Genomic DNA, 13,478 nt, shown 5'->3' with positions numbered 1-13,478 from the left:
TATGGTAGTGATACAGGAGTTATGTGGATTGTACAAAAAAACAAAACAAATTGGGTTAATTTAAATAGAAGTTGCTACAGGGATTTGAATAGGTAATTGTTTAGATTACATTAACATGCATGTTTTAAGTGCTAAAAAAAATCCTTCTTTTGAATCCCTGCTGCAGTTTCCAGAAAAGTAAATCATACAGAGAGATGCGGGGTACCATGCATGGTATAACATGTAAAATAGATCTAAAACAGCACACTTCAATCATACTATATAAAAGCTGCAGAGCTGTGATGTGTGTGAACTGGTAAAAGCAGTACAATGGATATACAATGTGGCAAGGTTTACAGCATTGTCCAAAGCTCCAGTCACCCAGTGAGATCCAAAAGGAATGCCAGTCTTAACACCAAAGGGAGTTATTGGATGAGAATCCTTACCTTACTGGCATCTGTGGCCAAATAAGGTGATAGTATATTGTTGTATTAGGTTCTTTACTAATAAGGATGTACAGTACTTCTTTATTGGGGCAGTCATTTCACACTCTAAAAATTCAATGAGTGAATCTGTCTGGTCTTTCTAGGTAACCTAAAACACTCTGAGGTTGATTTATTTAGGGTGAATATAGACTGTTGACCTTGCACTTACAGTTGCACTCTGGAAGGCAATTTTCACCATTTTCACCAGTTTAGTGAATGAGGTGAAGCTCTGCAGACTTCCATCATCCAATTATCTGCAAGCTAAAATGCTGTTTTCTTTTTTATTGTCCTTGCACGTGATTTGGTAATCTTTTGCAAAGTGAATTTCACCACATTCACTAAGCTCTGGGGAATAGTTCCTTTCATAGTGCAACTTCACTTGCCAAATCAACAATCTATTTGCCTTTAGTAGATTAGCCCCTATGAGTGACATAATACATTTCTCACATGCCAGCATTTCTGCAATGCCCAACTCTAAAAGACATTACAAATACAGAGTCCCACTAAGCACCATTCCTTGTTAACACCATTGTCAGTGTTTAGGGACACAAGGATTGCTGGTTGATAAAAACAGATGATTATTTTATCAGTTCTTCAGACCAGATTGATAGTCAACACAACAGATTTCTAAAGCTCATTCATCTTTAATGAAAGTGTTTTTGTTCCTGTTATCCCACCTGTAATCATTACAGTCCTGATGTTTGCTGCATTCAGTTCCTCCAAAACTGGATTGGTTTCAGGCTTAAGACGATTTTCCAGGATTAACAAACCAAGAAATTCCATGTCACATTCAACTTCTTCCCTTCAGAGTCATAAGCAAAATAAAAAAAAATCGAATTGAAGAACTACCTGACATAGCTTACAGTATTTGACTACTTGGAAAAGTATTCAATGTGATTTTATGCACTATTAAATGTTTCAGCAGGTTCAGAGCCAACATTTTCTGATAATTCCAAAAATGAGTGCCATTACCACTGCATTCAAATTCAAGCAAGTCAGGGAAGCCATTCCCTGCTTCTGCAATGTTATTTTTTTTAACAAAGGAAATAAAATAGATTCTGTCTCTTTCAGTTAAATAATTTTGTGGTTGTATTATATTGCACAGGAACCCACAGTGAAAAGGTGCAATAGAGAACATCGATACTGGAGCCCAGAAATCTTTGCAGTACATTGCTGTGTTCATTAATACTTACAGTATATATATATATATATATATATATATATATATATATATATATGTTATATTTACAAGTATGAAAGAACACTTGGCATCTGGATTTGAACCAGTTATATGCAACATTATTAATGAATTTGGGTTAGAACTGGGACTGAAGCTCTGTCTCCTATTGATGAGCCCCAGGTGCTGACCATTACACACACCATGAGCAAACAAGCAGAACAAAACTCTGGATAGCCGCACACTGGAAAAAGACTTGAAATCCCATTTTTAATGGTCCATTTTTTCACTTATCTCACTTATCTCATACAGACATATACACCTGTATAAGGTGATGTATGCCTGCAGTATTTTTTACATCATTTATATTTTCACTAAGAGTTACATTTTGGTTACATTTTTGTTTGAATTTTTTCTTTTTGCTTTCTTTTGAGTTTTTTGAGTATTTTCACTGCTTGGCAGCACATGCTAAGATCTAATTGCAAGTGTGATTCAGCTGTATGTAATTGCCTTCAATCTTTCAATTATGTGATATGCCTTGCCTCTTTTTATGTTTTATGCTATATATTTGATATTTGCTTGAAAGATGGTTACCGTATATACTCGAGTATAAGCCGAAATTTTCAGCCTCTTTTTTGAGGCTGAAAGTGCCCCCCTCGGCTTATACTCGAGTCATCGCCGTCTGCCTGCCCGATCAGCGTGTCGAGCAGACAGACGGCGGCCATTCTACTATTCAAAAGCCGCGCCTCCATCTGTGATAGGCGGAACACTCAATTTCCCAGCAGTCAGTGGTCCGCCTATCACAGACATCCGCTCATCCTCATACTACGGACGAGGATGAGAGGATGTCCGTGATAGGTGGAACACAGACTGCTGGGAAATTGAGTGTTCCGCCTATCACAGACGGAGGCACGGCTTTTGAACAGTGAAATGGCCGCCGAGGCGCCGACGAAGAGCGGCGATCCTGGCATGGCAGAAGGACGGAGGCTCGGGACGGGACGGAGGCTCAGCTCGGGACGGGACGGAGGCTCGGCTCGGGACACAGGTAGGTTGGACACACAAGGCTGCACGGACACACACACAGGCATGGATGGATGGACACACACACAGGCATGGATGGACACACACATAGGCATGGATGGACACACACACAGGCATGGATGGACACACACACAGGCATGGATGGACACACACACAGGGATGGATGGACACACACACAGGGATGGATGGACACACACACAGGGATGGATGGACACACACACAGGGATGGATGGACACACACACAGGGATGGACGGACACACAGGGATGGACGGACACACAGGGATGGACAGGCATGTCTCACCCTCGGCTTATACACGAGTCAATACGTTTCCCAGTTTTTTTGGGGTAAATTGGGGGCCTTGGCTTATATTCGGGTCGGCCTATACTCGAGTATATACGGTAGTTTTGAGTAAGCACTGATTACGATGCGAAACGTGTCAGCTTTTCCTGTACACTGTTATTCTTTTGCTGTGGATTTTTTTATATTGTTTTGATGTGACCCACGTTGTTTCAATTAAAGATGGGATTTCAAGTCTTTTTCCAGTGTGCGGCTATCCAGAGTTTTGTCCTGCTTGTTTGCTCAAAGGTTTTAAAATAATTAGAAATAAAAGGGCTCTATTAGGACCCTGTCCAAACTTTACAAGTGTTATTAGTCACTTAGTGAAGATGAATACTTTTTTTTGTCCCTTTAATAGTTATTTGAATGGATCATCTCACTGAAAAATGAATGTCAAAACAATAAAATGAGCTTCATAGTTGTTTGACTTTTTTTGTCAGTATGCCTGACTTTACATATTTGGGTAATGGATATGTACCTTTCTAAGTTTTCTAATTCATTCTGCCTTATGTTTTTGAGAGTCTTGAAAGCCACGCCAATCACTCGCAAGCCTTGAAATGTGTAGCGTTCCAATTCATCTAAATATCCACTGGGGACTTTAAAGACATAATAAAATAAATCATATGTAAAAAAAAAAATATACCAGTCTTAATGTTATCACTAGGCAATGATGTGTAAACCTAATTTTAAAAAAAGTGTATTTCAGTTTAATAGCATGTACACTACACCACAGCTAACTGGTTTCTCCCGTCGCCCCTCCCTGCCCTAGTCTGAATGTTACTGTACAGTAAATTACAAGAAGTTGTTACTGGCTGCATTAAAAACAAATTTAATGTATAGATAAGCAAAAAAATACTAAAGTTGTGCAAAAAACTCACCTTTTGCTTCATAAAATGTTGTAAAAAGTTGTGCAAGGCTTTTTACATTTTGTGTGAGTCAATGTTTCATAAATATCTGTTGATACTGCCAGTTTTTGCTATGTTCAAGGTCTGAGATGCTTAGTCTGGTGCCTAGGTCAGGAGCCATAGCTATCTTTAGTAGTCCCTGTTGTTCCCTTAAGGAAAGCAGTCCTGCTAGTATTGGACCCCTCCCCCCTCTCTTTCCTAGTACACAATGCTATAGTTCCTAGCAGGTGCACCCACCAAGACTGAATGAATATCACAAATAAGGGTTCTTGTAGTTTATAATAATCAGGCAAGGGTTGGAATAGGGTTGGCAGGTAGTAGGCAAGCATAATCCAGTGAACAATCTTAGGTCAAGGCTGGTGGCAATCCAAGTTAAGGGCAGAAGCCAGCAACAAGGGATTTCCAAGACAGAATGATAGGCAGGGACAAATGAGGCATGACTGGTGGGGAGCCTGGAATATATCACAAGCTTAACCTCCCTGGCGGTATGATTCAGTCTGGAATAAGGTGCTGAAAGCGGTACAATTATTTTGCACGGAAATCTGGCTTTTATTTTGTAGTCCTGTAATTCTTAGGAATAACGCTCTTAAATCTGTTCAAACCAGAGTCTAGCAGACACCCCGGGTATGATAAAGTTTATAATATAATAAAGAATAATAAAATGTATTCAATAATGTAATAAAATCCTAAAACACTGAAAAACTGACACTTTTTGGTTGCTATGGACAATCTCCAAATTCCAAGCAGTAAAAAACAGTATTTATAATATAAAAGTGCATGCAGGGCATTGCACAAACCACTAGGGACAAAGGGGGTGTGTATTTTTTAATACAGCACTGTAATCTGTAAGATTACAGTACTGTGTGTGTTTAGTGTGTTTTAACTTTTTTGAATTTGCCACCGTTCTCCCGTGCGCCGTAACGTCGCAGGGAACGGAGCTCGGCGACATTCGGCACTGTGAATCGAGCGGAGGACAGCTCGATCGCACAGCGCGGCGGACATCGCTGGATCCAGGGGACAAGGTGAGTAACGATCCCTGTGTCCTCCCCTGCATCAAGCAAAGCCATCCCGAGTCTGGCTCGGGGTTACCGCTCCTGTCAGTATATTCCTACCCCGAGCCAGACTCGGGATTACCGCTAGGGGGGTTAAAGCTATGGCCTTGTGATGTTCACATAGAGTGCCATAGAGCGACTGCCAATGAGGGGCAGAGGAGGGAGGGTAGAGTGAGCTGACCCCTCCCTTGCAACTGGGACACTCACCTAGGGAAATGTGTTGCTGACCAATCAAAGGAGAGTGGCCGCTGGCTGCAAAAGAGTGGTGACTGCAGCTTTCCTAACAAGTTCTTGTTTAACAGGGAGACCACCAGCTCCAGTCCCAACTCTGCAGAATGCTGGTCTCCCTGTTCTTTCTTCCAGCCTGTATTGTCCCTGCTGTTTAATTTACAATGTAACTGCTGCTATTGCTACACAGCTGGACTTATTACAGTTAGTGAAATAAGAGTGGATCTGCTGGCAGGATCATCAGGTAATAAAATTATGTTACAGGCTGACCTCTGAAAAATAAGCTTCGCTATGTGAATGCTAGTGGCAGTTTGTATCATATACAGTATGGCATGTTTATTTGGCCTATTGCCCTTGAGTATTTTTTTTCCTAATTACATGAATTGATTACTTTGTATTTTCTTTATTTCTGCCTGGATTTCAGCTTTACAGAGTGGCAAAAAATGGGTTTTACAGCATTATGATGAGGGAAACAAATACCCTGAAAAAAATGTTCCTAGTAAAAATATGCTTTAAATACCCAATATTTTCTCTTTAAGATCTGCCCTGTGCATTATTAATTATAGAAAAACTCTAGAACCCTAAAGCAGTATATGTACAGATTTACTGCTGATGCATAAGCAAGAAATACCTGTCTCTGGTTTACAGAAGCTGGCCACTGTCTCAGGAGCACCCTTCATGTATACATCCATTTCATCCTTTCCTATGACTGTAGTAACAACAGACATGCGCATCATGGCTGAGGAAAATGGGTACTGGAATAAAATTTTCACTCCATCATCCATATCCTGTAATTGTGGTAAAAAAATAACTATAGGTAAAGTGGATATAAAAAGTCTACACGCCCCTTAAAATGTCAAGTTTCTGTGATGTAAAAAAATGAGACAAAGATAAATAATTTCAGAACTTTTTCCACCTTTAATATTACCTATAAACTGTACAAATCAAACAAACTGAAATCTTTTGTGGGGAAGTAAAAATAAAAAAATAAAATAATGTCAGACTCTTATAACTGGGGATGTAGCTGTGTTCAGAAATAAGCAATCACATTCAAACTGTTAAATGGAGACAGTACACACCTGCCATCATTTCAAGTGCCTCTGATTAACCCCAATTAAAGTTAAGCTGTTCTAATAGGTCTTTCCTAACATTTAGTCACATCCTACAACAAATGCCACAGAATGCTTCCAAAGCATCAGAGCTATCTCATTGTTAAAAGGTATCAGTCAGGAGAAGGGTATAAACGAATTTCCAAGGCATTAGATATACCATGGAACAGTGAAAACAGTGAAAACAGTCATAATGAAGTGGATAAAATATGGCACAACAGTGCCATTAATAAGAACTGGACATCCCTCCAAAATTGATGAAAAGATGAGAAGAAAACTAGTCAGGGAGGCCAAGAGGCCTACAGCAACATTAGAGGAGTTGCAGGAATATCTGGCAAGCACTGGCATGTGACAACAATCTCCCGTATTCTTCATATGTCTCGGGTAGAATGGCAAGACGGAAGCTTTGCTTGCCAAGAAAAATATTCAAGCACGGATACATTTTGCAAAAACACATCTGAAGTCTCCCAAAAGCATTGGAAAATGTGTTATGGTCTGATGAAACCAAGGTGGAACTTTTTGGCCATAATTCCAAAAGATATGTTTGGCTCAAAAACAACACTGCACATCACCAAAAGAACACGATACCCACAATGAAGCATGGTAGTGGCAGCATCATGCTTTTGGGCTGTTTTTCTTCAGCGGAAGAGGGGCCTTAATCAAGGTAGATGATTTATGAACAGTTCCAAATATTAGTCTAAATTGTCACAAAAACTTCAGGCTTCTGAAAGAAAGCTGAACATTAAGAAGAACTTCATCTTTCAGCATGACAATGACCCAAAGCATACATCCAAACCAACAAAGAGATGGCTTTGCCAGAAGAAGATTCAAGTTTTGGAATGGCCCAGCCAGAACCCAGACCTGAAAACAATTGAAAATCTGTGGGGTTTGTGACGGGAGTCACTTTGGGAAGAGGGCATCTGAAGAGGGCTGTATAGAGGAGATGCCCTTGCAATCTGATAGATTTGGAGTGCTTTTGCAAAGAAGAGTGGCCAAATATTGGCAAGTAAAGTTGTGCCATGCTGATAGACTCCAACCCAAAAAGTCTGAGTGCTGTAATAAAAATCAAAGGGTGCTTCAACAAAGTATTAGTTTAAGGGTGTGCACACTTATGCCCTGTACACACAATAGGATTTTCCGACAACAAAAGTTGGATGTGAGCTTGCTGTCGGAAAGTCCAACCGTGTGTATGCTTAGAACATTTGTTGTTGGAATTTCCTCCAACACACGTTTGAGAGCAGGTTCTCAAATTTCTATTGTGTGTACATAAGTCTGACGCACAAAAGTCCACACATGCTCCGAATCAAGCAGAAGAGCGGCACTGGCTGTTGAACTTAATTTTTCTCATCTTGTCCAACGTGTTGTACGTCATTGCTTTCTTAACGTTCAGAATTTCTGACAACATTTGTGGGACTGTGTGTATGCAAGACAAGCTTGAGCCAACATCCTTCGGGAAGAAAAACATGGTTTTGTTGTCGGCAAATTATGTGTACAGGGCATTATGCCACCATATTATTTTTATTTTTTATTTTTACTTCCAACCACTTTACAGTCAACAAAGAGGACAAGGAGGCACTCTTTACGTCTAGAGGAAAATAGATTTCATCTCCAAATATGGAAAGGTTTCTTCATAGTAAGAGCTGTGAAAATGTGGAATAGACTCCCTGCAGAGGTGGTTCTGACCAGCTCAGTAGATTGCTTTAAGAAAGGCCTGGATTATTTCCTAAGTGTACATAATATACCTGGGTACTAACATTTATAGGTAGAGTTGATCCGGGGAAAATCCGATTGCCTCTCGGGGGATCAGGAAGGAATTTTTTCCCCTGCTTTAGCAAATTGGATCATGCTCTGCTGGGGTTTTTTGCCTTCCTCTTGATCAACTGTGGGTATAGAATTGGGTATATGGGATTGTATGATATTATTTTTATTTAATTGTTTTTTTATTTTTATTTTATTTATTTATTTATTTTGTGGTTGAAATTTAATAGCATCCCAGTCTTAGTCCGTAGGGTTCAATATTGAGTTTGCCCATCCTTTGCAAGACACACTCCTATACCTTGTGGACAGCCTTTCCAGAAGAGTTGAAGCTGTTATAGCTGCAAAGGGTGGACCAACTCAATATTGAACCCTACGGACTAAGACTGGGATGCTATTAAATTTCATGTGAGTGTAAAGGTGGGCATCCCAATACTTTGGGTAACATAGTGTATATACATATACAGAGTATATATTTTTCTTGAAAAAAAGTTCCGTGATAACATTTCTATCAAAAAATACGGATTTTAACTTGTAAGCAACAAATGTCAGAAATAGGCTTGGGCATGAAAGGAATATATATATTTATATATATATATATATATATATATATATATATATATATACATAGTATATATTTATGTCATATATATATTTTTTCTTATGCTTGAAGCACTCGTTTAATCTAGAAAACTTACGCTATTAAAGTCTGGTCCAGGTCGAACTATTTTATTCTGGGATGTGTTTTCGTCACAAAAATCCTTGCAGGTGTCATCAAGTATCTAAAAACATATATTGGAAAATATCACTGTAAAACTTTTTTTATTTGTGTCAGGGTTTTCATATATTTAAAATATAACATAAGGCAAAACTTTTTTAGATTTGGATAGAGTGAAGAGGGATTAAAACACCTGTCGGCCTTTCTTTGTTTTCTGTTTCCCCCTTAGGGAGATTCATCCTCTCTTCAGTTTACTGTTCTCACTGGAAGTAAAATTGAATTAAAATCCTAGATTTTGACAAAGTAGGTTTAAATAACCTTCAGTAAGCAAATAGTTCATGTTATACAGAGGTACAGATAGTAATGGTTCTTAAACACATTCATCAGGAAGATATAATAAGATATAATAAGTGAAAAAACCTGGCAGTCTAGAAGATTAGACATGTGCACATTGAAATATTTTGTTTTGAAATTTTGCTTTCGTCTGAAAAATACATTTATTAAGTTACTCCCGAAAATAGTTTTTATTTATTTAGTTTTTCGTTAAAAATTGCATTTGTCCAAAAATCAAAATGAATTAAGGTTGAATCTGTCATTGAAGGGTGCCTGTTAAATGTTCAAAGAAGATTTGACGGAGCAGCTAAACTGTATGACTCCGTATAGTTTAGCTGCTCCGCCGAATCTTCTTAGAACTTTCGACAGACACCATAAGCCAAAGATTTGACGTTTGTATGTTTTTTTGCTACTTTGTCGAATCTTTGTCCTTCATGTTGAATGTATATAGTTCAAACAGAAAATGGACTGGTGATAGTGATCACTGATCAGACAGGTAACAAGATTGAGATTCTTTATAGATTCTATATACCCTATCTATAATATAGAATCTATAATAATAAGTCCCCCCCCCCCCCCCCACAACACAGGCAGCCTCTGAGGCTATCACAACACTAGCAACACTAGTATCACTATCAAGTTCACAACACTAACACAATAGCAGCAGATTATTATGAATAAGTTAAGTTGAACTGTAGCTTGCTTCACTATTGTTCTGCTGCTGTGCTTATGCTTAATTGCTAAATAATTTAGGTTCTCTGACAAACGGACCAGCTAAGATTGACTGTCTTCTGAAATGATTCAGTGTGTGTCTCTCTCTGCTAGCAATCGTAAGTGAAAGTAAGTTGGCTATACATGTGTACTTAGTTCTAGCTATTTTACTGCTCCTCCTCTTTGGTTACAATCAGCCAATAACATTCATCGTCATCATTATTTTTATTTTACTTCCCCCACCCAATTCCAGCAGCGATCTTTTCTCTCTATGTCAAATCTTTTCTCTCTATGTCAAATCTTTTCTCTCTATGTAGAATAATCCTGGACTAAGAGAGTTAAAGCGGTTCTGCACTGACCAATTTTTTTATTTTTTTGTGTGCGGAATGTTTAAACTATATGCGTTTGAAAAAAATACCTTACTTTTCCTGACTTCGCCCACTATCCGTGTCCGTATTTCAGTGTAAATTCTTCTTTATTTCAAAGTTTTTAGGTCAATGTCATTTTGCTTGTGGGCATTTGAAGCCGACAAGCAATCACTCCTTCCTTCCCTCTTTTTGGAGGAACCAGCATTCCTTGCTGGTTCCCGCGCACGCTCAGTGGCTACAGCTAAGAGCTGTCTAATTTTCAATGTTGTCAGGACAACGGGCGGCGTGATGACGTCACGTCGCTGAAATCTCGCGAGATTTCGCTACTGATAGGCGCAATGACTCCTGGGATTAGTTAGACAAGATCCCAGGAGACAGTGTGGAGATCAGCGGAAATTATGCTGATCCCCGCAGAAACCCCGCCCATATCCGCAGGGGAAGAAAAAGAAAATTGCAGAGAAGGAGAGGTAGGAAAATTTTTTTTTTAAATAAAGGGGCATTGAGAAGTATTTGGAGGTGCAGAAAACAAATAGCAATAAGAGAGAAAAATGTGTGCAGAACCGCTTTAAGGTTAGGCACATTCGACCACCGGTTTGATAGACACAGATTGTTATTGTCAGCGTCATGTCGAATCTCCTATCTATATCGAACTGTTGTCACAACGAAAATGAAAATAAAGCATTTGTTTATGTCGGATCTTTCGTTTTTCAGATTCTGCACTTTCGTTATCGTTTGTTAAAACGATAAAGAAAATACCTGAAATTCGGACGAAAATGCATTTGGACGAAAACTAATGCACATGTCTATAGAAGATGTCACAATCATAAACTCAAGAATTTGCCAATAAAGCTCATGAGATTACTGGGGGACTACAGGAGTATAAAACACTAGATGCATCAACTTTCTATTAAAGGTGAACATCTGGGGAGATATATAGATAATCTGGTGCCAAAAGAAAACTGTGCCTCCACAGGCCTCCATGTCCACTGATTCCAACAGTTGGGTTTTATTGGTGGCTTTCTTAGGCTTACAATTGGTGGCATCTTCTAGGCTTCCAGGTTGGTGGAAGCAACACATCTTTTTCACTTATTATATCTTCTTGATTAAGCCTATTGTGAAATCATTTACCATCTGGTCCTATGTGTAACGTGAACTGCAGGCTTACCAAAGGTCATTTAAACCTACTGTTGAAAAAAATGCATCTGTGACCATCACCATCTTAAAAATTGTCATTGATGTTTTTTATCTGAAAAAATGTAACTTTTAAAGTGCCGTGTACAAAAAATGTGATTTTCTTATTTTTTGTACATGGCACTTTAAAAGTGCCCTTTGATTATATGTAAATCCTCCTTTCTTTATTCATACGTTGTAAATGTGGTGCCTGGAGACCACCCAACAATCTTCTTTTGTGCTAGCTAGTGTTAATATTGGCATCACATTTCGATTTAGTTTTAGTCATAGTCTTTTGACTAAAATGCCATTTTAGTTTAGTCATATTTTAGTCATCTACATTGTTTGAGTTTTAGTTGTCTTTTAGTCAACTAAAATCTCAAGTCCATTTTAGTCAACTAAAATCAAATGGGTTTAGATAAATTGTAATCCTCATTATATACTCTATACTCCCGGAGTAAAAACCCAATAGCATGTGTGTGGTTCAGCTTTAAGTGGAGAGTTCTCAGAGAGGTAATCCAAGCCGCATGTAAGGTTAAAGGGCTTACTGTGCCTGTTTATTGGTCAGCAAACAAAAGAATTCCCATGCAGGGTTAGGAAACACAGTTCAAAAACAAAAAGTCCAGCAAAACAGTTTTAAGCCTCCTGGCTAGTAAATAGACCTCACTGGGTCTTCTCCAGTCCTGCAGACATGTTCCCTCACAGCCTGCTTATTTTCTTTCTCAGCACGAACTCTAATTAACCCAGGGAAGACGAGTTATACCCTAGGTGGAAAGCAAGGAGTGGCCAGTGCTTAACGCCTTGCGCTGTGTTACAGACCCCTCACTGTCACCCATTTACCTTATGAACCTCAAAATTCTATGTGCCAGATACACTCTATTGATAACTGACAGGGGCCTGTCTGTCACACATATTATTATTTATGGTATTGAAGTTTGAACATGCACTACAGTCAGATTTAGCCGTTGGGATATATAACGTCTTTATAAATAAAACCAAGTTTCATAAACATACAAAAATACTGCTTTTTGACATACAGAAGTACAACTTTAAAATATAAAAAAAAAATGTAATCTGCACATATTACCTAAATATATTACCAATATAAAATATTAAGGAAAAAAAATAAGAAAAGCTTTCTTATTTTTTTTCTTCCTTTCAGCAGCTTAGTCAATGTCTTCTACTTATTCTTATGTGGTAGTGCTGTATTAATTATGACGTCACAGTTTGATTTTGTTTTAGTCAGTCTCTTGACTAAAATTCCATTTTAGTTTCAATGGTATTTTAGTCATCTGAATTGTTTTTAGTTCTGATTTAGTCGACTAAAAGTGTGTGAACACTAAATAGTTAATTAACACTGCTGCTATCTCTGCTAACAGTTAACATTTTTTTATTTTTTTTATTTAGAAGAGCTAGGAACCATATTTGTAGTAGTAAAAAGTAACAGTACAGCGCAAATAAATAATAAAATATTAATATAAAAAGTCCATAAAATGAAAAATAGATGAATAATAGATGCAGTGATCAAGAAGAATCCGCTTGTGCAGTGTGTCTTCAATCAGTATAACAAGTGACGATGTGATCCCTTCACCATTGAACAAGTTGGACTCTCACCTCAACTAATGGACCCCTGATATATCAGACAGGTCAAAAACACATGTTCCCATCAAGGGTAGATCATAAGATTTCAGCAGACCAAACGGAAGTACTCCAAGGAAAGATCCTCCTCCGTGTCATCAGATCAATATGATTTCATGTATAAATATAAAGAACAAGCAAATCTAGTGCTCTCCGTTGATACAAATTTATTTGAAAAGCAAGTAAAGAGAAATTACACTCACATTTGTAAGCACTGATCTCCAGTGCCGAGTGCTAAGCAAAGAAACGAATACCATGCGTGGCTCAGTGTATTAGCCTGCGGATGACGTCACGGCGCGGGTCACGTGGTCCGTACGCGTTGCGTCCCAAAGAGTAGGCGGGACTTCATCAGCGGTGACGGCGTGACGTCGAACGGCCGCTTTTAAGCCAATACACTGATATTAAGCCAATGAGAAGCAGAGTTATGCGCAAGACAAGTACCAGGGGAGGCACGTATGAAACGTGACACCG

At 38.6% G+C, this 13,478-nt stretch overlaps 1 protein-coding gene across 1 annotated transcript in view; it reads right to left on the bottom strand.

The window, feature by feature from the left end:
* LOC143988153 (putative cation-transporting ATPase 13A4) overlaps window positions 1-13,478 on the bottom strand; it is a 171,517-nt gene that overhangs the window by 60,101 nt on the left and 97,938 nt on the right. The window contains exons 15-18 of the mRNA XM_077487482.1: window positions 8,768-8,851; window positions 5,837-5,993; window positions 3,499-3,616; window positions 1,142-1,266 (exon numbers count right to left, since the gene is read on the bottom strand). Of these exons, the coding sequence (XP_077343608.1) occupies window positions 1,142-1,266; window positions 3,499-3,616; window positions 5,837-5,993; window positions 8,768-8,851 (484 nt within the window). The remainder of the gene's footprint in view (window positions 1-1,141; window positions 1,267-3,498; window positions 3,617-5,836; window positions 5,994-8,767; window positions 8,852-13,478) is intronic.

This window comes from Lithobates pipiens, unplaced genomic scaffold (genome assembly GCF_037356315.1).
Source record: "Lithobates pipiens isolate NorthernLeopardFrog02 unplaced genomic scaffold, aLitPip1_a1.2 Scaffold_18, whole genome shotgun sequence".
NCBI classification, from domain to species: Eukaryota; Metazoa; Chordata; class Amphibia; order Anura; family Ranidae; genus Lithobates; species Lithobates pipiens.
Note: the sequence above shows the minus strand (reverse complement) of the source record. Positions and strands in the feature narration are given on the sequence as shown.